The following is a 24208-nucleotide window of genomic DNA, read 5'->3' as shown; positions in this document are numbered from 1 at the left end:
CGGCGTAGTTCTGCGAGAAGTCGGGCAGCACAAGCAAGCAGACTTAGATCATGACAAAGCTCTTTCCAGACCAATTAGGCTCTTGAAAGAGGAAGGTAGAATAGAGCTAGTATGAAAAGAAGAACCAAATAGCCAAGCTGAAGACTACAGAACAAGTAGCAGCATGCCACACTCCTGCAGGTTCTGGTTTCTCCTATTTTGTTGGTCCGTCCTTGTTTGCTCTGATTCTGGCAGCATGTCGAACTCCAAAAATATGATACTTAATATTTCCTCATTTCGCAACCAAATGAGCGATTCGAATAGATTAGGTGATAATGAATAGGTTGGGGACCTTCTCCAGAGGAAGCGATTTACTAAATTTACTAAGTTGTTTCAACGGAGTGACATGGCACTATGATGATCAAATCGTAGACGACCTTACGCAACGCCTGCGCCAAGTAATAACGTTACCTCTATTGGTGGGTGGGACCATGGCTAATGTGGCAGAACCTATTCATCTGAGGGTGCTATACCCTTGTTTTATGAGGGAGATTATGGATACATGCAGTGATCAAGGATGTTCTGGAGACGGGCGGTTAACTAGGGTGAGCACCGAGATTGTCTTTCCGTTCTGCAGTGTAACTTTAGATGTCTTCCACACGACTTTAGACTGTACGAGACTGTTCTGAATCCTTGACCGAGATTAAAGCTCACATACCGGATATCTCCGACTGCAATCTCGCTATGATTGATGTACTACGAACTCTACCTCTCGCACTTCATGCTTCCGGTGACAGATGGAGGCTGGACCAGGTTGATGGACTGCTGAGCCCAACGGCAAGGGACCCAGCTACTTCACGAGGCATAAACTGCATTTCTCACGTTACGTGGTTGATGGAGGAATAAAAAAGTAATATAGGGCCTTTGGACAGAATAGTTCGTTAAATTAAGGCCCTCATTGGGTGGGATCTTTTTTGTAGCTCATATTAAGAGCATGACTGGTGCAGGAACCACAGAGGTTGCAGTACTTGCTGGAAGCTGGCATAGCTAGTCGTGTTGGCAATATCTAACTCCCTTCCTAGCACTATTGAATTGTTGAAGGCACTAAATAAACTCCGTGGCTAGTATATGTACGTCAGTACAAGCACTCCGCTATCTTTTCCTGATCATGCAAGGTTTCTATGGCTTGACTGGAGCAGGTAACTCTTTCGTTGGTCCCTGTGTTGCCAAGAAATTGCATCTTCTCCTGCAAAACGACGCTGCATGCTAGGTGATCTCGACACGCTGCAACGTCGTAGACTCACTCCCTACTCTTATTACTTGGTTAAAACAAAACTACAGGTACTCACTTTGATGAATCCTGAGCTGAATATCCTTGTCTAGGCTGATGCAACGTGTTCTTTAAGTTTAGATTGTATCAGCCAGTGGCAGTCTCTTCCTCCATCATTGAGATCATTCATAAGCCAACAAATCCTTCTACAAATTTGACGTCAGATCAATATTACAAGCTCTGGTTTCATGTCGCTTTGATCTTGTACTGAAACTGACCTTCTCTCTTAAATCATTGTACTCTCGGCACAGACACGAATGATGTCTGACAACACTCTCGGCCCACTCAAGTAAGCTAAATCTACACCAAAACTTTGCCGTGATGATATGTGCTAAGCTACTGGATTTTTTATCTTAGCAAGGCATCTGCTCTACCGGATCAAAGCCTTCAACCACATGAACAGAAGCCATGGTTTTTGGAAAACGGCCGGTACTATGGAAATTTCTGCACCGGGCGCAACATGCTTCCCGTAGACAAAGTAGAAACTCCTTCCTCTTTGCCCAGAGCTGGTCACCTCTCAATACTGACCCGCACATAGGAGGAACAGGATCGAATGGACATGATGCATGAACTTTTCTGCATCATGCGTAAGCCAGATACGACGCACGGCCTACATGAAGCTCGACTTCATACAGGAAAACCATTGATCCTCGACTTAGGATGCGGCACCGGAATTTGGGCAATGGATATGGCTGCGTAAATTGAACTTAGTGGAATTCGAGTGTTTATGATCAAGGGCTGACAATGACACAGCAAGTACCCAGATGGCATAGTCATTGGGCTAGACTTGAACTTTTGGCAACCGGAAAGGTAAACAAAATCGACTTAGAATGTGCAAACATCCAAAGGCTGATCTGAGCGAAGCATCCCACCCAATACCGTGTTCAAGCGCCAAGATATCGAAGAGCGCCAATGGGATATGGAGTCAGACTCTGTTGATCTCATTCACATTAGAATGTTATCAGGAAGTATCCGGGACTGGTGTGGCTTATACAAAAATGCTCTTCAGTACGCTGGCTTCTGCCTAAAGCTGATGTTTGTACAAATGCTAACCTAATTCCAACTCCCCTTGCAGATATTTGAAGCCCGGCGAAGGTGTAATCGAACACGTGGAAATTGATTGGGAACCCTTGAGTGATGACAACAGTTTACCATCGGATTCAAAATTCCGGCTGTGGTTCAATGAAGTCAACTTGGCTTACGAAGATGCTGGACAGCCTATTAGCCTTAAATCATCACCAAAGTCCTGGTTCGAGGAAGCAGGATTCGTTGACATAAGGTGCAACATTAAAGAAATCCCATGCCATCCATGGCCCCGCGATAAAAACTTTAAGGAGGCCGGAACATTCTTCCAAACCGCAGCAATCACATGCAGGGGCATGGAAGCATTGAGCATGGCGCCTCTCACTCGATACAGGCAATTCACCAAAGAACAGGTCACTGCCCTTGTTCAGGGTGTCGAACAAGAACTTCGCACTGAATCTAAGAGAGCGCACTGCCGTATGTGAGTAAATTCATGGTGACTTACGCGGTAGAGTACCAAAGCTAACTGGGAAGGTTCATTCACACTGCCAGGAGACCATCAGAGTGATGAACATCCCGACCTGTCGACATGCTTGATATGAAAGAGCCCAGCCACGCCCAGTTATAGCTGGGCCAGTAGGAGGAGGAGGCGGCGGCGAAGGAGTTGGTGGTGGTGGCATTATTGATCTCGATGAAATAGAGACTGAGAATGGGCCTCACGGAGTTGTCTGAGCTCACAGGTAGAGCCCAAACGAGGGTTTGATCAAAAATTGGAGATTCTTTTGTCTATACGGATGCTTCCTATCGTATTTTATCCTGAACAATCTACTCTATGCTTTGGTGCAGACAATCTCAAGACTTTTGGATATGTCACGAACTATGATTGGCTCAGGCTCGGCCTCGGCAAGATACTAACCCACCGTTTTCTCAAAGTCAGGGCCAGACACGTTGATGTCTTTGTGCTCTTTTTTGCATGGAAGTTTCGCAACAATCCATAGTGGTACAACAGCCAATCACCATCCTCGTGTCGTGACTTTAAAAGGCACCATTTTTCGCTCTACACGCTTCTCAAAGATTTCCCCGTGACCAAGCACTACTCATCATGGCTTTGCTTCCTAACACAACAGAAGAACTACTAGACATCATCATGGACCCTTTACTTTTCCGGCAAATAGATAGAAAAATGTAGGACTCGTGACGCGAAATCAACTTTCACTGATAAAGAAGCTTTCGTGAGGACACATGAGTAACCTCGCCATCTCTGCATAGCTGATACGCAGGGACTTCCTACACATCCCATTACGTCCGACGTAATTGTGCTCATTTTCATCCCAAAACACCTGTACAGGAAACCCATCTCCACGTGGCCGCACCCAAACGGAGACCCAGGGTAGGCGTGCCAATACGTAGCTCCCAAGGTCTTCCAGAGTCCGAAGCGCACCATTCCCGCCAGACCACCGCCGGCTTCGAGTTTTCCAGTGAAAGTGTTCTTGGGAGCCATCCACCAGATGACTCAAGAGGGAAATTTTACCAAGGTCCTGTCGGCATCGACTTTTCTAACTCCCTTTTCGGGGTCTTGGGATCAACACGAGAACCGCCGAACCGTGCCAATATTCACACCGCTGCCCGTTGACGGCCACGATACTACACCCAGTCATGAGATCTCAAGGGTGATCGCCGGAGTGGTATCCACAAGTCAGTGATTCGTGCATTCATATCACGCAAAATTGAGGTTCTGAGACTCACTATTGAGACTTGCTTTGTATCGGGAAGCCAAGTCGGACTGTGCTCGTCTGACATACTCAGGTGCAATGTCCACAACCCGCCGCCAGGCCATGCGCCTTGCGTTGAGAGCACCAACCTCTTCGCACACACAGCACTAATGTCAACTCCATGCAACTAATTTCAATACCCAACCAACCATAACTATCAGCTCGCATGAACAGTTAGAGACAAGCGCAAGACCGAAACGCTGAGTTATGGCTGGGCAATCTGTCACGTCATGCACCGCTACAGTTATCTTCATAAGGTTGTTCCGGCGATATGTGGTGACTAATCCAAACCCAGCCAGAAGCAGTCGGCGCGAGAAAATTCCTCATGGTCTGGTTCTTAGCCCGGTCGTCAAGGAGGCTCCTCTCTGTAGGCATTGATCTGTACAATGCATCAGAATTTGTCTTACAATGGGATGCTCGAGCGCTCTGTCAAATCCATAATGTGCCGTGCTAGAATAGTCTGCCTGTGCTTGTTCTAGATCGCTGCTTGGGGGGCTACCTTGCGGAGCTTTTCGGTTCTTCTCACGGATGGCTCTTTGGACTTAAGAATAATCAGAATCATTGTCCGAACATGACACATGAAGAGAGTTGCAAACAAGTTTATTGAAATCCGACAACTTCTTCTGGCCTCGCATCATGTCTCCTGTCTATCGCCGCTATAACACTTGAACACAGTTAACCCCTGGTTATTTAAAGATGATCTGAGCATAAAGCATCATCATGCATGCCAGCAACCTATATATATGGGATCTCTGCAAAATTCACTTGCTCTCACTTGGTCGTGTTCTTACTTTACGATTCATATGTGGATATTTGAGATCATAAACCGGAAGACATGCAATAAATACTTTGCTAGATCTCGATTACATCCAATAACGAAGTTGGTTTCCGCATTAAGAACATGAATTTGTTTCTCGCGAGACCCGTTTCTGGATCGAGTATTGTCGTAGTATTCATGTAGCAATATGTTGTGGTGGTGTACTGTACATACACACACACACACACACACACGTTTATTACGCCCGGGCTATTCCCCTAGAGGGCAACTAACGCTATAGTACAAAAACGCTACCCAAGCTTCCGTCATCACTCCGACTTGAGCCCATACTCATGGTCAGTTCCATTTCTGTCTCAATCCATTTCTCTGTCGTGACATCCCTGTTGATACTGTTAGTGGTTAGTATGCAGCATTTCTGCTTGAAGTTGATTCCTCCAAGTGTTCAGAGTCCTATCCTCGGCGACTGAAGCGCGACATGCTGGGTTAGTATGTGTTTGAGATGCCTTTGCTACTATACATGATTTTGTCCTTTCTATGCCGAATCACTGCTCTCCCCCACCGTCAGCTGTAACCGTCTTGTGGCGACTGCAAATCTAATTGTGGCTCGAACTGCCTCAAGATCTGGCGTCCATTTATCGACATCACGGTGTGTCTTCCCACCCAGGAAGAACGAGATGCTTCCTCTTCGGTCTTGCGTATACTGAAGTAACTCTTTGCGATAGGCTGTCCACTTGGGGCAGTGCATAACGAAATGCTCGACGGTCTCTTTTGCGTGTCCACAGGCGCACTCTGGCGAGGAGACTGCGCCTATCTGAGCTAGATAATAGTTGAGCCTGGCCATTCCTGTCCGCAGCTGGACTAGAATGCTGGCTTCTTTCCATGACAATGCATCGTACAGTAGTCGAGTGTGTCGTCCGGGTAAAGCAGTGTCAATCCGTCTGGAGAATGCACCGACGTTGTCTGGTAATACTGGCGTTCTACTTTGTGTCTTTCTGGCATTGTTTAATGTCGTTGATTTGGCCCGGTATGGTGGTGTCCGTACTGAGCTACCGGGGAGGGTAGCTTTGCGAGCAGCTTCTTTGGCCAGGCGTGCTAGGGCGGTGTTCCCATTCCTGTTATCGTTATTCGTGTCATTGCCAACATTCTCGTCCCCGTAGCTCTCTTTCTGCTCTTGTGGCATCCAGACGACGATAACTTTGTTTCTCCGTTTACGAAGCTGGCTTACGCACGCGTAGAAGTCGGCAATATCTTTCTGGCCTGACTGGTGCCAGGGTCGACCAAGACTCAGTGCGGCACCTTTGTTGCTCGTGAACACTATGAGCACGCATTGCCGGATGTGTTGTGGCACCTTGCGCAGCCCTCGTACTATTGCGGCCAATTCTGCCGTGTAGGGATTCTGTTCTTCCCTCGTCCCGAGGGTCACAGAGTGTAGCATGAACTTGGTCTTGGCCCAGCCGATATCTGGAAGCCGTATAGCCACTCCAAACCCGACCAGACCATTCTTGGCTGAGCTGCTGGCGGCGATGCGGACTGCTCGTTGCCCGCTGGCTAGCTCCATGGCTCTGTCGTTCTCCTCGGTGGTTACCTCGACCCGCTCAGTCCACGGTTCCACTGCGTAGGCATCGATCGTCTCTAGCCTGCTTATCGGCACGTCCTTCATGTCTGCTGCAAGTTGCTGCATCGGTGAGATGAACCGCGTGAACATCCGAAACCCTGCCGTCCGAAGTGGGTTGCTGCTCGGCAGTGTGTGGATGTCGATCCAGAGCTTGATTGCCCGCTTGGCGAAACGACTTCGAGCTGGCAGGATATGAGCCTCCACCTCGCCGACAGCTGTGGCTACCTTGCTGAACGCGCCCACTATTGCTTGAGCCCCGACTCTCTGCACTCTATTGACAACGTGCATCAGTCGATCACCACAGGCATACCTCCAGACGTTCGATGCGTAGTCCAAGATCGGAGCTACCATGGCTGTGAATAACTGTCGGGCGGTTGCCGGTGGCAGTCCCTTCAGCCGTCGCAGCTCAATAGCTGCTTCCAGCGCTTTGCTCGACACTCGTGCGATGTGCAGTCTGTACCGTAGCTGAGAGTCCATCGTGACCCCCAAGATCTTGACCTTGTCCTGCGGATACACCCTTTCGCACTTGATCAGAAAAGGATTACTGTTCACTCTGGCTGCCTTCCGACTGAAATGGATAATCGCCGTCTTGTCTGCCTCGAACGTGGCTCCGCTGCGACGTTCCCAGTCGAGAGCCCTGTCAATGATCGCTCGTATGCCCACCTCATTTGCTTGGGCCGTCGGTCCCGCTACCCACGCTGTGTAGTCATCAACGAAGGCAACAGATCCGCCAACTTTGTTGATGGGATGTTGCACCAAGTCTGCATTGAAGAACAGGAACAGGATCGGCGAGAGTGGGGAGCCCTGGGGTAGTCCTGCTTGTGGCAGACTATGGGTCTCGGATGTACGCCCATTAATCTCAATCGTGGCCGTGCGGTCAGAGCAGAAGGCACCGATCCACTTTGACAGGCTTGTTGGTATGCCCCGAGCTTCCATCCTCTGGATGAGTCGCTCCTTGCACACTCCATTATACGCTCCCTTGACGTCAAAACTGATCAGGCTCACTACCTGTCGTCGTCGCCATGCCTTGTAGATATACTCTTGCAGCAGGAGCACCGCCTGTTCTGCCGATCTGCGCTTCCTCGCGCCAAAGTGGTTCGAAGGTAATAGACCGTACTCCTCTACGACATACGAGAGCCTCTCCGCGACGACCGACTCCAGCACTTTGCCCAGGGTCGACAACAATGAGATCGGACGCCATGCTTTGGCAACAGTGTAGTCCTCCTTGCCTGGTTTCTTGAGCGGTACAATTTTAGCATGTCGCCACTGCTGCGGGAGCACACCTTCGGCTAGCGATTGTCTGAAAAGCGCTACAATCCTGTCCCTGAGAACCGGCCATGTCTGCTGCCACACTACCGCTGGAAGGCCATCTTCACCAGGTGCCTTCCGGGGTTTGGCCGCAAACAACTGTCGTTCAATCTCGTCTGACGTGATGTCAGGCATGCTGACTGAACCGCCCCTCCTTGTTGTTGTCCCCTCGTCTGCAATATCTCCGGGCAGTGGTGGGAAGAAACAGCGCAGCAGTTCCTCTGCTTGCTCGTTCGTGTTGCTGGTCTGACTCCCATCTTGCTTCGTCAGCTGAGGAATCTTGTCAAATGCTGTTCCACCCTGCGACTTCAGATACTTGGCCGCGTTCCAGATGTTAGACTCGTCGGCAAGAAACTCATCCCAGTGTTTTCTCTTCTGTTCTCGAATGCTCGTGTGGTATTGCTTGGCCGCGGCCTTGGCTGTATCCTCCAGCGCCTGCGAGAAACAACTTGCCCTTCTCTCTGCTCTTGCCCTGTTCCTCCAGTACGTGTACACTGATCGCATTTGTGTCAGGTCCGACGTCCACCACCGCTTTGCGTGGGGTGATGTTTTGGCCTTGGGTGTGAGCGCATGTACTGCTTCCGATACTGCTGACATTAGGTAGTCTGTCTTTTGTTGCACTGTTTCTCCGGCGGGCAACGTCTCTAGTGTGTGCGCGATCCGCTTGTTGATTTCCTTCCACGGTGCATTGCGAAGGAGCAGTCGCTCTCTCGGTCGGAGGTCTGACATGTCCATGTCTATCGTTGTCTCGATCGCCCGGTGGTCAGATCCGTGGTCTGCCTCCGAGGTGGTGCAGTGCGCTACCTGCGTTGCCAGGTCGTTGCTGGCCAACACCAAATCAATCGTCGTCGCTGACGTGCCCTTCTCCCACGTCTTCGTCCCCCGCGGCAGAAGACTCTGTAAGGAGCAGTCGCTCATTAGGTCGATGATCGGGTCTGCTTCTCCTTGCCTAGCCAACGTCACCTCCTCTCCTCCCCACAACTGATCATGCTGGTTAAAGTCCCCAACCAGCATGACGTCTACAATATCTCCTCGCCTACGTCGTGCCTCGTCTATCACCACCCGCAGTAGATCGCACGCTTCGCGAAGCGCATCCTGGTCGGTCGGCGGTATATACACCGAGATGACCAGCACCTTTCTCTCCCCTACCTTGATCAACACCCCGGTCATGTCTGGCGACGCGATCGATACCTGTTCCGCTTCCAACTCCTTCTTCACCCACAACGCACTCCGAATCGCCCATCTCCCTTCCCGGTTCTCCGTTGGCACCACCTTTGTCCACCCGTAGTGTGCCCGCGGCACCGTCACCAACTTGCCCTCCTTCATTCTCGCTTGTGGTTCTTGTATGGCCACGACCGATACTTCCCTCATACTCGTGTCATTCATCAGACTCTCTTGCACCGTCGACTGTCGGCCCACATTCAGTTGCACCACCCGAAGCTCTTTAGTCATGGTGGACAGGATAGAGCTTCGGACAGTTTCGGCTGAACGACTCGTGCGGACCGCCACATGGGACACATCTGAGCACCACTTCGGTGCACTCCTTATGTGCGTGGCCTTCTTGGGCGCATCGTCCGCAGACCCGGTTGTTCTTGCACTGGAATGACTTGTGTCCAACCCGCTGGCAGTTGTAGCACTGAGCAGGGCCTTCGCGACGCTCGAACACACTCGTGTAGCCCGACTCCCCTCCGGCGTGGAAGAAGCCTTCTCCCAGTATCCTTCGGGCGTCTGCAGCCTTGGTCAGGTAGACGACCATGGATCCGTACGCTTTGGGCACTTCTTTCTTGCTCAGCCAAGCGATCTTGGCCACCGTTGCTTCGTTCTCCTGTCCAAACGCTTCTGCCGCCCCTTGGCGGATGTTTCCGTTCTCGTCTAGCACGGCAGTCCGGTTAACGCTGTCGACCTTAATCGGGTACAACTCATCTCTTAGCACTCTTGCTCCGCCGGTCACCATCTTCTCGGCCGCTTTCTTAACGAGTTCGTGTTCGCTTTCGTCTCGGCAAACAATCTTGATTCTCTGTGGCCTTTTTGGGTCCATCGTCACCGCTCGGCATCTCCACTCCTTGTGCCCTTCCATCGATCGGATCTCTTTCTCTACCGCTGCTCTTGTCGTTCCGGCGTTCCATGTGTTCGCACTGTCCGCGCTTACTCTTGTGGTGTCGATCGTGCAATATAGTGTGTCCGTGAAGTTGGAAGGAGTCGTGTTCCCTGTGCCTAGAGAACGCACGTTCGTGGGTTGGCTTGTCGGCGGCGTACGCGCGACGTCTGCATACGATGCTTGCGGGCTCTTCTGCGTGCTTGCGATTAGTGCCTGGCCGGCCTTGATCTCTTCCAGTTCCTCCCGCACGCTTTTCAGTTCGGTCGTTAGCTGTTCCACCAGATGTTTCATTGCGCTAAGCTCCTGCCTGTGCCGGTCGCTGCTTTCTTCAATGATTTTGGACAGATGCATGACCACCGCCTTCATCTCTTTCCCTTGTCGCGCTGAGAGTACCAGCATGTCCAGCATTTTCTGAGGGGCAAGTCCCCCGGCGACCCGGTCGCCGTCTTCACGAGTTCCATTCGGGTCATCGTTTGTCGTAGTTCCAGGGGCACTTCGTCTTGTCGTTCTCGCTGCCGCCGCAGTGGCTGTCGTCGCTCGCGTCGCTCGTTTGGTCGACGTCGCGATAGAGTCTGACACCCCCACCACGATTTCCGCCTCCACGTCGGAAGCCATTTTAGCTCCCGCACCTCGCGTCGGCTGATCCTCCAGCCACGCCAATCAATTCGTCCGGTCTTCCCGTGTTCGTCGCAAAGAACAGCAGAAAGAAGGAAAAGTTTTCTGATACGTTTCTTCACGTCGTCGTCGCAGTCCCCCAGCGCTACCACTGTACATACAGTAGGTAACGAAAACGGCTTCCGCTTTGTCGGGCACAAGTTGTTCACCCAACGTCCATTATTGGCGCTACACAGTGCCAATTTCTACAGTGCGAACTGTGTACAATCCAGTGCCTAATTACGGCCAATTCTGGGCCACTCCTTGTCCTATTTTGGCGGCTTTCAAACCACCCTAAGGCAAGGAGTAAGCTATAAGAAACGTGCGATCCCTCTGAACATACATTTCATACTTTGCTTTCGATTCTCCTCTCTCTTGGTCTTTTTTATGTACATCACCACTGCCATGGATTCGTCTGCAGCGTTCGCATGCCGCAAAGACTGGGCTGCCACGTGCTATGCTGGCTTGCGTAGGGCTTAGCGCTCGCACTTGCCCTGAAACTACAGTAGTCCACTGGAGCCACCGGTGCTTAAGGGTGGGCGGGGGCAGGCACCTACTGGAACTCTGCTGAGGGGTATAGTTGGGTGGACTAGAATAAGCTCGGGCAATTGGCTCAGTGCGTTTCTTCTGGAATATTCTACGACTTAGCGTACGTCCATCATGCTAGATTGAATTGCGAAGCGTCAGATCTCCCACCAGGATACCGTTGCATGCATAAAGTGGCTGCGACATGGCTGACTTTGACGATCAGGTTATTTCATTTGATGAAGTGGGCGGCTGGCCCCAGTTTCTTCGCTCCCAATCACGACAAGGCTCTGAGAGCTCTCAAGCGTCGCATGAACCCTTTGCTGACCCTCATGATGAACCGCCGAATGATCGCAGCAGCCGCGACCGTAGCACGCAACGATGTGGCCGATCGAGTTTGCCTCTTCTCCAACTCGCGGACTGGGACAAGAATAAGTCCTACGATGATGAAATACCGACTTGCATCCACTACTCGATCGAATGGAAGATGCTGTACAGAAAGAAAAAGGTGTTTCAGAATACCGAGCCGGACCTCGTACTTGCCCCTGGAGCTTACTGGATTAAGTTCATGAAGCCAAAGCTAGAAAACTTGGCGGCGAAGAAGTTGCCCGGCAACGTGCATGTTGAAGATACGCAAGTGGTAGCCATTGTGCAGGATCGCTCTGTGCGAAATCTGGTGACAAACCACGACTGCCTCGACATCCGTTGGGTCGACATCGAGAAGCAGATTCGTGGTTGGAGCCGGCAATTCGAAGATGGTAGATCCATTAGACTTGAGATGATCTTTGCCTACGTCGATAATGATGATGATGGTCCATCAAATGATGTTCCTGCTCAGGGACGCGGGCGTGGGCGGGCCCGGGCCTCTGCCACCAAGTCCATGCTGGCTGCCCGAGCGACACAGATACAGGCTGAAGAGTCATCCGGCAAGCCCACCATCTGGGTGGCTGTATACCAGATAACGCGATGCCCTGGGCCGCCATGTCATCTTGACCCGCATTGCTGGCAAGACCATGAAACAAAGAAGCACTACAGAATGAAATCACATAACTTCAGAGCTACCATCAAATGGATCGAAGAGGCGCAACACATTTACGAGACATAGCGACATGCCTGAAGAGATCCGTCGGCAACTGTATGCCGAGGAGCAGCAGCATGCGGAGCGCAAGCGAAAGCGTGTGTCAACAGGCCAGATCCCCATACATATTACTAATGTTATGCCTGGCGGATCTTCCACTACTATTCTAAGCCCCGTATCTCTGACTGGGCCCAGGGATGTCATCGGTGCAGACTACCGTGACTTCCAACGATCGCAGGTAGAGACCGAGGCCTTCAAAGATGAGTTCAGCAAAGCGTGGGACTTGACGCTAGAGCACGGTTATGATCTCGAACAGCTGTATGAAGAGCAGAATTATCAGTTTCTTGTGGATGGAGGCGTGAAGATTGGTATTGCTAAGCGATTTGTTCGTGATATTAAGGCTTGGGCGAAACAGCGTAATGGATGACTCTACTGTAGAACAGTTATTCCCCCTTCCTTCCGCATTCTCCTTCAGGGTTCATCAATAGATATTCCGGAATGCCGAAAGTGGCCCCTAGCACTTGATTCTCGTGATCCCACCATGTCCACGCACCACTGTAAGAACGCCACAAAGCCTTCCTGGGAATGGTCGACATGTGACGACCAATTCCGCTTGATAAATGCCTTTAGCTCAGCAAAGAGCTCCTCGATCGGGTTCAGGTCAGGAGAATAGGGCGGCAAGAAGAGCACTTTGACACCAGCTTCCCTGCATATCTCCTCAATTTGGTCCGGTTGATGAAACGGTGCATTGTCCATAACGAGGACAGATCTAGGCTCTGGCCATCTACCACAAAAAGGCAACAGGTCACGAATGAAACTTTCGAACACGGCACTGTCGGTGGTACCGTCGTATATCTTCGCGTAAATGACACCATCTTGCGCGTATGCTGGGAGGATCTGGTACCTTTTGCCACGATGGAACCAGGTTTTTTGAGTAGGGGTCACGCCCGACGGAGCCCATCCTTTTCGTCGATGCCCGGTACGGCTGTCGCATCCGGATTCATCAATATATACAAGATGATAGGAGGAGAACTCCGATATCATATGACAATAGTAATCACGTAAATCAGCATTCCGTTCAGCAGCCAAGCGGCGTATTGTCTTTCTGGTCCAACCGATCGAAGCAAGGGCTCGGCTCACGCTCATTCTCGTCACTTCAGCATCGAATTCATCGGCATGGAAATCAACCATCTCGTCTTGATGCATATGGGGTATATCGAGGAGCTTATTGCGCAGAGCAGAGAGCATGGGAGGCGTGACGGTTTTCGGACGTCCAACCGCGTTTCGAGGGGCTTTGGTAGACCCGAAACATCGTAGGTTCGCTCGAATCGTTTGGATGGACCGCGTGCTACAGCCAACAGCATTTGTAATTTTAACGTCAGTAAAATCATTACTTTCGATCATGCCCTGAATCAGTTCTTTTTTTGATACTGCGAGGTTGGGTGCCATGGTTAGTGATGGCTATGTTTGCCGTGTGGAGGATGACTGACGCGAAGGACAGCGACGCCCTTTAGCAAACCTCCTCCGGTAAGCCTACCCCACCAACATCCATTAGTGCCTAGCTGCTGTCCACCTTCGTCACGTTCAGCACATGGTCTTTGGATGCATCTCTTGGTACAAATATATCCCATAGATAAGCTACATATAACTGTGTTGCTATTTCTCTCGAGAATGAGCGGGTTACGGAGACGATACATTACCGTCTATTGAATAAGGCATTCAGCAGACTGAGAAGGTGACCCAAGCAAGTCGCCAAGGCCCAAAGCTCCGTGATGACCTAACTTCCTTGTCCACTTTCTAGTGCCCTACATTTCACACCTTCTGCGAGCTCTCTTTTTCCGTACATTTTTTATAACGAGACTTAAGTTGCTGCTCACCGAGGTTTGATCCGCTTTGCGATCGAATAAAGCGAGGACCTTTAACCATTGCGTGCGCGAGTCTCGTAATTCCGAAACATAAGCTCCTCGAATGTAGCTGAGTGTTGATTTTCTTTCTACAGACGAATCCCAATTGGTATTCGAGGTTCGTAGTTTGTCCCAAGCATCAGAAAGACTTGTTTTGGCGGCCTCTACTGAAGCATCACAACCGTAAAGCTGATCGAACCATGAAGAGAGCTGCTGTTTTTGTCCAGAGTGCAGTGTTGTCTCGGTATTCCATTCCCAGGAGCCACCAGTCCATAAACGGAGGTCAGAATCTTGAGATGTCCTGCTCTTGACGCATTCAACAAACATCTCGAACTCACCACAGTCCAAGCTTCTGCGAGAACGACGATGAAGCGCCAGACCACAGATCTACCATTGAAGCGACCTTGCGTTTCTCTGTGAAGAAGGAGGCCGGTTCCCGGAGGCAGCAGGGCTTCGCATCTCTCTCTCGTTTGTACGGGTGTGGCTACTGAAGATGAGCAGCAGATGCCAAAACGTACATATGGCAATAGCAGGAAGATTTTGCACACACATTGCGATGAGTTCGCTGTTGCAATACTGTACAGTAGTGTCTAAAATCATGGAAGAGGATTGAGCAAGCAAATATGATTGTCATTAGGCAACAAAAGGCGGAGAAACCAGCCGCCCTGGCTGTACAGCCTCCAGCTCACCGAAATCAAGCGTCTGCAGGCTGCGAAGCTTCCGGACAATGGACTCCACTGTGCACTGCACACAACTCGCTAAGACTCACTGCCACTTCAAGGTAGTAATATCAAAGATCTACCGAAATTCCCCGAATAATTCTTGCGCTCTTTCTTTTCGACAAAACCGCCCAAGCTAGTTGAATTGCGATTGTCAGAACGGCTGTAATTAAGAAATATAGCCAGGTCCACGGAGAGACACGTGGTCTTTCAGCGTCCAGAAAATCGAAGAACGTCATCGAGAAGAAGGTCTATACAATTATCAACTGGTGGTTTTCTTTTCAGTCGCTGAATACTGACCGCGATGAAAGTGGCAGGGAGGAATAAGACGGTGACAGCAGCGATCACCTGCATAGCTGCGCTGTCTCGTGCCGTCGCGATCGCAACACTTCGGGAATCTTTCGCGACTTGGATCATCAGCTGGCTGTCCTTGCGGCCGAGGTCCGCGACTGCCCGCATCGCTTCGTTGTCTTTCCGGCTGGCTTCCGCGATACGTCGAGACGCTTGAGCGATATCTATATTGATCATGTTGTCCTTGGTGGCAACAAGACAATACACCTGCCTGGTTAGCACGTTCCTTGGATGGACGCTGCGGACTTAGTACAGTTTGGCTCTGTGCGGTAGCTCGCTCTGTCAGGTAGCGGCAGCGCGCTGCTATCCCTTTGTATAAGCTTTGATGCTCCTCGATCTTGTGGATAATATCGCGCTGGTCGTCATAGAATGCACTTTGATGCTGGTGCGCCTCGTGCATGAGTGAGAGGGTAGTCTTAGCCATTTGTTCCAGCAGATACTCTCCGGTGTCCGCCTGTAATTTGATGAAAGCGAATCTGCTCAAGAAGCCGCTCAGTTCGCGAGTGATGGATATCAAGTCTAGATACTTCCAATCTTTTGCAAGCTCGTCCGGTTCCTCATGCGGGTAGTTGAACTGTCTCATTCCAGTAGCTGTTTCGATGGAATGGACCCCATCCTGGCACCTCTTGATAGTCCTGCTGAACCACTGAGCTTGCAGCTCCATAGCTATCGTGGGCACCACCATTGGCCCGCACGGAAGAGGTGACATGGATCTCAAGTATTCGAATAGCTGCGATAGAAACCATGACTCCACACCGAACAGCAGGATGCGAGTTTGGCCACTTTGGATACTGTACGTGAGCCCAATTGAGCATGCAGAATACGCCCTGTTTTGCTGGATAACGAAATCTTTGGCTGTTGGTAAGTAACCCCTCCATTCCGATAGGGCTGTCGCTCACATGAGCGTTCCTCCTTGTCACTCTCTCCACTCTTTGGTGAAACGGTACTACTGTACGTTGCTAAACCGGTAGTCAGGGCAGTGAGGAATGTTGCAGATATATCAAAGACCTGGACGATTTGCTGAAATAGTTTCTTGGAAATGGGCAGCGGCAGTCTTCCATTGTTTTCCGGGGCTCGGTTCGTAAATGCGCTAAAAAGTCATCAACCACCCACCCTACAGTTTCGGGGGAAGAGCAGGACGCGTACAGTATACACATTTTCGGCCGAGTCTTGCTCAAGTGTTAGCACAAGGCGAGCAGTGGTCAGTCTCGGAGCGACGCACTGTTGTAACCTCGTTCATGAAGGTCAACACATCGAGTTCGGTTTCTAGCGTGCTACTTTGCCCTGGAGATTGGGGCAATTTCTGTTCAAGGTCCAGTCAAAATCTCACGATATCCTATAACGCTGTAAGCGCATTAGCTTCATACGTACCTGATTGCCCGATTGATAAGCAACACACTGGTTGAACTCTCCGAAGACCCCTGATGCTTCGCTGAGAGAAGTCGAAAGCCACGCCCATCTCGACATAATCAAATAATTCTAGATCAAGTAGTGCTTGGAGGAAATTTCAGTACAGCCATAGGCCAATCTGGGGTTTATGAAGTAGACGGCTTTTCTTGCTGCCAAAAGGTGGGTTTATGTGCTCGGCTCCCTTGTGTACGCCTGACCGGCAGCCTGCCTGAGCACAAGCAGCGAAGGTGCTGGGCTTCGGGCGGCTGCACCAGTACAATTAGTGGTTCAGTCTTTATTGGCGCTGCAGGTTGATGAGTTGGCGCAAATACGGGGCTGCGATAGGTTGAGATTCGCCGAAAGTCAGCCTAGGCTGCACACTTCGCTGGCAGGCACACACCACTGGAAAGGGCGCAGGGAACGCCTTTTGCACTTTCTGCGATGCCTCCAGCCTCATCCCAGACTGCTCCTAACGCTTGCGCATCGCAACACTCGTCGATGGACCGTACAACAGTGTCAGCCACCACGACTCGAGGGATTCAGTCGAGGATACAAGCCAGAAGTCTTGAGAATCGAAGGCGTTCGAAAGCGAGACGTCAGCCATGGCCTCTGGAATCAAGATTTTGCACAACCCTCTGGAACGAGATTCTGGCACTATCGATGTCGTGGTTGAGTATGCGCGTCCTCGACCAATTCATTATATCGCTAACTCCCTGTAGCATCGTCGCGATTCATGGCATCGGTGCCCACCCAGATGATACCTGGACCTGGAAGAGACCGGACGAGAGAACAAATTGGCTGGCAGATCCCAACATGCTCCCAAAAGCAGTCCCTAATGCACGCATAATGCGCTTCGGATACGAGTCTACATGGTTTGGCACGGAGGAGAACGAGCCGAAAAGGACGAATGTTTCTGACGTGGCTGAGACGCTACTCACAGAGTTGCATTTCCATCGTGGGGTAAGCTTAGGTGTCCCACTGCTAGCTCACGATCGGCTTAGCGATTTAGGATGCCACTAGGCCGATAATCTTCATTGCGCATAGCTACGGTGGCCTGGTCCTTCTCCAAGCTCTTCGACGCTCTTTCGATAATCCCAAAAAGTGGTCAAGCCCATTTCGCTACACCGCCGGGCTCGTCTTCTTCGGAACGCCGTTTCGAGGACGAGCAGGCCTGACACTAGAAGAGATTGTCAATGTCGTGGCTACCAATAACAAGGACTCCACTATATACCGGGAAACCATGGCATTGTCCGTTGAAGAGAATCCGCATCTAAAAGACATAGTTTCACGATACACAGAAACCCGTCGAGATCATCCAATCCCCCTGATGTGCTTCTACGAGATGAAGCCAAGCCCAATAGGCAAGACACTGGGCAGTAAGGAACTGAAAGATGTAAGTTAGATCTTGAAACGAGCAGTCTCCAAGCAGTCAATCCACAGCCTGACCAGAGTGTAGGGTTATCTCGTCACTGAGGAATCGGCATGTTTGGACTACTCCAAAGCCATAGAAAGACATCCGCTTGAACGGCATCATTACAACCTCCAGAAGTTTCCCCGTGTTCCAGATGCAGCATACCGAGCTGTTGAGGGCGCAATTATCCAGCTAGTGAAAGGTGCGGGGGCGTACCTTCGAGAACGATCAACGGGTAAGCATTTCATCGCAAGGATTTACCACGAGGCTCGCTTGCGACAGTAAATTCGGTGGTGCGCCGTTCCCTTCTCCACTGTACTTGCTTATGTCTGCATATACCCCGAAGGACCTATTTGCCAACATGCCGATTTGGGTTTAGCACCTCTCTGTGTTCCACTGACAGATGGACTAGGGATGTCTGGGACCCCGCCAGACCCATCCGCCATCATACCCTTTCGTCGCGACAGAGATTTCGTCCAACGAGGGCAGACTCTCGACTACATCCGTCAAGCACTCGCGCTCCCGGGCTCACGCGTTGCGCTTGTCGGCTTGGGAGGTGTTGGGTTAGTAGCACTGTTTCGGTGGTCGGTTAGAGTGTGTAGCTAACTTGATACAGCAAGTCGCAGATTGCTATCCAATACGCATACCAAGTTCGAGATCAATCAGCCAACGCCTGGGTCTTCTGGGTCCACGCAAGCAATGTCGCGCGTTACGAGCAAAGCTTCCGAGAGATCGCCCAATATCTCAAAATTCCCGAGTGGAGCGATCCTCGGAGCAATATTTTCGAGCTTGTGTGCAGCTGGCTACGCGAAGAGAAGCGAGAATGGACATTAATTCTCGATAATTTGGATGCCGCTGACTTTCTGTTCGATCGCCAACAGAATCGAGTGGACGGCATAGGACGTGCCCGCTCCTTGCCGCTCATCGATTATCTTCCGAATTGCGAAAACGGTTCGATACTGATCACGACACGAAGTAAAAATGCGGCTCGGCAGCTTGTTGAATCGTACGCTATCATCATGGTCGATCCCATGGACAAGGCAGAGGCGTTGGCTCTTGTTAAAAACAAGTTGGGGTCCGAAACAGACAGCGATACTGCCACGCGGCTTGTCGTCGCGCTAGAATATATGCCGTTGGCCATCGTACAGGCGACTGCTTACATTGCGCACAGAGCGCCGCGCTGCTCAGTGGGACAGTACTTGGAGATGTTTGAGAAAAGTGATCGAAAGAGAGTCACTTTGCTGGACTACGAAGGCGGCCAGCTTCGTCGAGATCGCGACGCCAAGAACTCGATTATCATCACGTGGCACATATCTTTCAATTATATTCGGCAAACCAGGCCATCGTCAGCAGACCTGCTAGCACTCATGAGCTACTTCGATCGGCAAGGCATACCTGAATATCTACTTCGAATGCGTGGGGTTGATTATCATGCTGAGTTGACTGGAAGCGATGGCAATTCGAGCGTTCTCGAGGATGACAATGACGGCGACTGGGATTCGGGTGACTCCGCATCCAGTGATGAAGACACATTCGAGGATGACCTTATTTTGTTAAGAAACTTTTCGTTCGTTTCCGTTACGGGGAATAGTGACGTCTTCGAGATGCACCGGCTGGTACAAATAGCGACGCAAAAGTGGCTTGCAAATGACGGTCAGGAAGAAAGGTGGAAGCATCAGTTTATCAGCAATCTTTCCACCCATCTGCCTGATGGACAATACGAAAATTGGGCAACATGGAAAACATTACTGCCGCATGCGAGAGCGGCTTCGAGGCACAAATTGAAGGATGACGCAGCATTGCTAGATTGGGCATCGATTCTCTACTTGACCGCCTGGTTTTATGAGAGAATAGGTAGCGGGCATGAGGCGGAGGAACTATCCATTCTTGCCATGAAAGTCAGGACAAGACTTCTTGGAAGAGAGCACCAGGATTCTTTGAACAGCATTACCATGGCAGGGTTGGCTTACAAACTTAAAGGTCGATGGGAGGAAGCGGAGAAGCTGTTTGTGGAAGTGATGGAGACGAGCAAGCAGAAACTGGGAGCGGACCATCCAGACACGCTGACCAGCATGGCCAACCTGGCGTCAACGTACAGGAATCAAGGTCGGTGGGAGGAAGCGGAGAAGCTGGAGGTGGAAGTGATGGAGACGAGCAAGCAGAAACTGGGAGCGGATCATCCAGACACGCTGACCAGCATGGGCAACCTGGCGTCGACGTTTTGGAATCAAGGTCGGTGGGAAGAAGCGGAGAAGCTGTTTGTGGAAGTGATGGAGACGAGCAAGCAGAAACTGGGAGCAGATCATCCTTCCACGCTGACCAGCATGGCCAACCTGGCGTCGACGTACATGAATCAAGGTCGGTGGGAGGAAGCGGAGAAGCTGGAGGTGGAAGTGATGGAGACTCGCAAGCAGAAACTGGGAGCGGATCATCCTTCCACGCTGACCAGCATGGGCAACCTGGCGTCGACGTTTTGGAATCAAGGTCGGTGGGAGGAAGCGGAGAAGCTGTTTGTGGAAGTGATGGAGACGAGCAAGCAGAAACTGGGAGCGGATCATCCAGACACGCTGACCAGCATGGGCAACCTGGCGTCGACGTACAGGAATCAAGGTCGGTGGGAGGAAGCGGAGAAGCTGGAGGTGGAAGTGATGGAGACTCGCAAGCAGAAACTGGGAGCGGATCATCCAGACACGCTGATCAGCATGGGCAACCTGGCGTCGACGTACAGGAATCAAGGTCGGTGGGAGGAAGCGGAGAAGCTGGAGGTGGAAGTGATGGAGACTCGCAAGCAGAAGCTGGGAGCGGATCATCCAGACACGCTGACCAGTATGGCCAACCTGGCGTCGACGTTTTGGAATCAAGGTCGGTGGGAGGAAGCGGAGAAGCTGTTTGTGGAAGTGATGGAGACTCGCAAGCAGAAACTGGGAGCGGATCATCCAGACACGCTGACCAGCATGGCCAACCTGGCGTCGACGTACAGGAATCAAGGTCGGTGGGAGGAAGCGGAGAAGCTGTTTGTGGAAGTGATGGAGACGAGCAAGCAGAAACTGGGAGCGGATCATCCAGACACGCTGACCAGCATGGCCAACCTGGCGTCGACGTACTCAGATCAAGGTCGGTGGGAGGAAGCAGAGAAGCTGTTTGTGGAAGTGATGGAGACGAGCAAGCAGAAACTGGGAGCGGATCATCCAGGCACGCTGACCAGCATAGCCAACCTGGCGTCGACGTACAGGAATCAAGGTCGGTGGGAGGAAGCGGAGAAGCTGTTTGTGGAAGTGATGGAGACGCGCAAGCAGAAACTGGGAGCGGATCATCCTTCCACGCTGAGCAGCATAGCCAACCTGGCGTCAACGTACAGGAATCAAGGTCGGTGGGAGGAAGCGGAGAAGCTGGAGGTGGAAGTGATGGAGACTCGCAAACAGAAACTGAGAGCGGATCATCCTTCCACGCTGACCAGCATGGCCAACCTGGCGTCGACGTACATGAATCAAGGTCGGTGGGAGGAAGCGGAGAAGCTGGAGGTGGAAGTGATGGAGACGAGCAAGCAGAAACTGGGAGCGGATCATCCAGACACGCTGACCAGCATGGGCAACCTGGCGTCGACGTACTCAGATCAAGGTCGGTGGGAAGAAGCAGAGAAGCTGTTTGTGGAAGTGATGGAGACGAGCAAGCAGAAACAAGGAGCGGATCATCCAGGCATGCTGACCAGCATGGGCAACCTGGCGTCAACGTACAGGAATCAAGGTCGGTGGGAGGAAGCGGAGAAGCTGTTTGTGGAAGTGATGGAGACGAGCAAGCAGAAACTGGGAGCAGATCATCCTTCCACGCTGACCAGCATAGCCAACCTGGCGTCGACGTACAGGAATCAAGGTCGGTGGGAGGAAGCGGAGAAGCTGGAGGTGGAAGTGATGGAGACTCGCAAGCAGAAACTGGGAGCGGATCATCCAGACACGCTGACCAGCATGGGCAACCTGGCGTCGACGTTTTGGAATCAAGGTCGGTGGGAGGAAGCGGAGAAGCTGTTTGTGGAAGTGATGGAGACGAGCAAGCAGAAACTGGGAGCGGATCATCCAGACACGCTGACCAGCATGGGCAACCTGGCGTCGACGTTTTGGAATCAAGGTCGGTGGGAGGAAGCGGAGAAGCTGGAGGTGGAAGTGATGGAGACTCGCAAGCAGAAACTGGGAGCGGATCATCCAGACACGCTGACCAGCATGGGCAACCTGGCGTCGACGTACAGGAATCAAGGTCGGTGGGAGGAAGCGGAGAAGCTGTTTGTGGAAGTGATGGAGACGAGCAAGCAGAAACTGGGAGCGGATCATCCTTCCACGCTGACCAGCATGGGCAACCTGGCGTCGACGCACTCAGATCAAGGTCGGTGGGAAGAAGCGGAGAAGCTGTTTGTGGAAGTGGTGGAGACGAGCAAGCAGAAACTGGGAGCGGATCATCCAGGCACGCTGACCAGCATGGGCAACCTGGCGTCGACGTACAGGAATCAAGGTCGGTGGGAGGAAGCGGAGAAGCTGGAGGTGGAAGTGATGGAGACTCGCAAGCAGAAACTGGGAGCGGATCATTCAGACACGCTGACCAGCATAGCCAACCTGGCGTCGACGTACAGGAATCAAGGTCGGTGGGAGGAAGCGGAGAAGCTGTTGTGGAAGTGATGGAGACTCGCAAGCAGAAACTGGGAGCAGATCATCCTTCCACGCTGACCAGCATGGCCAACCTGGCGTCGACGTACAGGAATCAAGGTCGGTGGGAGGAAGCGGAGAAGCTGGAGGTGGAAGTGATGGAGACGCGCAAGCAGAAACTGGGAGCGGATCATCCAGACACGCTGACCAGCATGGGCAACCTGGCGTCGACGTTTTGGAATCAAGGTCGGTGGGAGGAAGCGGAGAAGCTGTTTGTGGAAGTGATGGAGACGAGCAAGCAGAAACTGGGAGCGGATCATCCAGACACGCTGACCAGCATGGGCAACCTGGCGTCGACGTTTTGGAATCAAGGTCGGTGGGAGGAAGCGGAGAAGCTGTTTGTGGAAGTGATGGAGACGAGCAAGCAGAAACTGGGAGCGGATCATCCTTCCACGCTGACCAGCATGGGCAACCTGGCGTCGACGCACTCAGATCAAGGTCGGTGGGAAGAAGCGGAGAAGCTGTTTGTGGAAGTGGTGGAGACGAGCAAGCAGAAACTGGGAGCGGATCATCCAGGCACGCTGACCAGCATGGGCAACCTGGCGTCGACGTACAGGAATCAAGGTCGGTGGGAGGAAGCGGAGAAGCTGGAGGTGGAAGTGATGGAGACTCGCAAGCAGAAACTGGGAGCGGATCATTCAGACACGCTGACCAGCATGAACAATCTTGCATTCACATGGCACCGCCAGGGTCGGAACGTCGATGCTCAAAATCTTATGAAGGATTGTGTGCAGCGCCGTCAACGCGTTCTAGGGCAGAATCATCCTCACTCCATCTCATCTGCTGAGGTTCTGGATGATTGGATGTCATCGCCAACACATACTGATATGGGAAGGCGACGAGGTCTGCGTGATAAGATCGTATCCTCTTCAAGGAAGATGCTGTGGATCGTGAACCGTAGAAAACTCAACTAGGTATTCTTGGAATTGCCTTACATTTGTATCATGTAGTTATAGCAATGCAGCGTAGAGAGACGACGTAAATGGCAAAGGAATTTACCCTACAATCGAACAACGCCTATATGCATCCACAGCGACCTCGCTCACGGAAGACTAGCTGATATAGTGTTGATATCGATCGGCATCGTTGAAGTATCTGGCTATCATTCGTCGTGGATTCAATGGTAGACAGTAGAGTCATTGGGTGGCTTGCGAATACTGCATTGACGGGTTCGAAAGTCTGAGGTATCGTCATCGGGATCGGCGTAGATATCCGGGCGTCCGTTGGTATGGAAGCATGTTTACTTGAGATGGAAGGGAAGAGGCTCAACCCTATCGTGGTCGTGCGAACTGCTAAATCACAGAAGACTCTGGAAGGTGTTGACATATTTGCCCCTGCTAGACAGGAGCCCTTTGGGTGGGGATTTAGTGCTAAGCCCCTCACTGTAGACAAGCTTAGGGCCTTTAGGTGGAAACGAAGCGCTAAGTCCTACGCACAGGTACAGCACGTGGCAGATGCGTCTGATTCCCTAGCTTGCGACGCTACTGTACGACGTGGAGGTCACGAACGATCGGCTTATAATGCATTTCAGCGTTTCATTTGAGCAGGAAAGTCATTTGTGGATTTCGTTCGTCGTTTTGCGC

At 51.6% G+C, this 24208-nt stretch overlaps 5 protein-coding genes across 5 annotated transcripts; 4 read left to right on the top strand and 1 right to left on the bottom strand.

The window, feature by feature from the left end:
- Positions 1–1569: 1569 nt before the first annotated feature.
- Positions 1570–3064, top strand: BKA67DRAFT_678749 (S-adenosyl-L-methionine-dependent methyltransferase; the record flags this gene model as incomplete). Its single annotated transcript, XM_046108859.1, has 7 exons — positions 1570–1598; positions 1667–1787; positions 1848–2005; positions 2063–2119; positions 2174–2317; positions 2385–2813; positions 2938–3064. 7 exons carry the CDS (start codon positions 1570–1572, stop codon positions 3062–3064), a joined length of 1065 nt encoding a protein of 354 aa, XP_045957660.1.
- An 8156-nt stretch (positions 3065–11220) lies between these two features.
- Positions 11221–12409, top strand: BKA67DRAFT_319170 (uncharacterized protein). The gene has a single exon (XM_046096174.1). It carries the CDS (start codon positions 11288–11290, stop codon positions 12185–12187), a length of 900 nt encoding a protein of 299 aa, XP_045957659.1. The 5' UTR covers positions 11221–11287; the 3' UTR covers positions 12188–12409.
- Positions 12410–14622: 2213 nt separating this feature from the next.
- Positions 14623–16782, bottom strand: BKA67DRAFT_318626 (uncharacterized protein). The gene is made up of 7 exons (XM_046096172.1): positions 16506–16782; positions 16357–16437; positions 16281–16303; positions 16034–16224; positions 15388–15983; positions 15084–15341; positions 14623–15034 (listed from the first exon to the last, which is right to left on the bottom strand). The coding sequence occupies exons 1-7, from the start codon at positions 16599–16601 to the stop codon at positions 14855–14857; spliced, it is 1425 nt and encodes a 474-aa protein (XP_045957658.1). The 5' UTR covers positions 16602–16782; the 3' UTR covers positions 14623–14854.
- Positions 16783–17243: 461 nt separating this feature from the next.
- Positions 17244–17691, top strand: BKA67DRAFT_503658 (uncharacterized protein; the record flags this gene model as incomplete). The annotated part of the gene is made up of 2 exons (XM_046097103.1): positions 17244–17495; positions 17533–17691. Coding segments are annotated over 2 exons (411 nt in total), but the record flags the coding sequence as incomplete, so codon positions are not given.
- Positions 17692–18048: 357 nt separating this feature from the next.
- Positions 18049–23696, top strand: BKA67DRAFT_314981 (putative kinesin). The gene is made up of 5 exons (XM_046096168.1): positions 18049–18169; positions 18347–18497; positions 18551–20166; positions 20545–22308; positions 22938–23696. Exons 2-5 carry the CDS (start codon positions 18349–18351, stop codon positions 23537–23539), a joined length of 4131 nt encoding a protein of 1376 aa, XP_045957656.1. The 5' UTR covers positions 18049–18169; positions 18347–18348; the 3' UTR covers positions 23540–23696.
- Positions 23697–24208: the final 512 nt, after the last annotated feature.

The sequence above is a fragment of the Truncatella angustata genome, assembly GCF_020726525.1.
Source record: "Truncatella angustata strain MPI-SDFR-AT-0073 chromosome Unknown BKA67scaffold_5, whole genome shotgun sequence".
In the NCBI taxonomy this organism is placed as follows: domain Eukaryota; kingdom Fungi; phylum Ascomycota; class Sordariomycetes; order Amphisphaeriales; family Sporocadaceae; genus Truncatella; species Truncatella angustata.
Note: the sequence above shows the minus strand (reverse complement) of the source record. Positions and strands in the feature narration are given on the sequence as shown.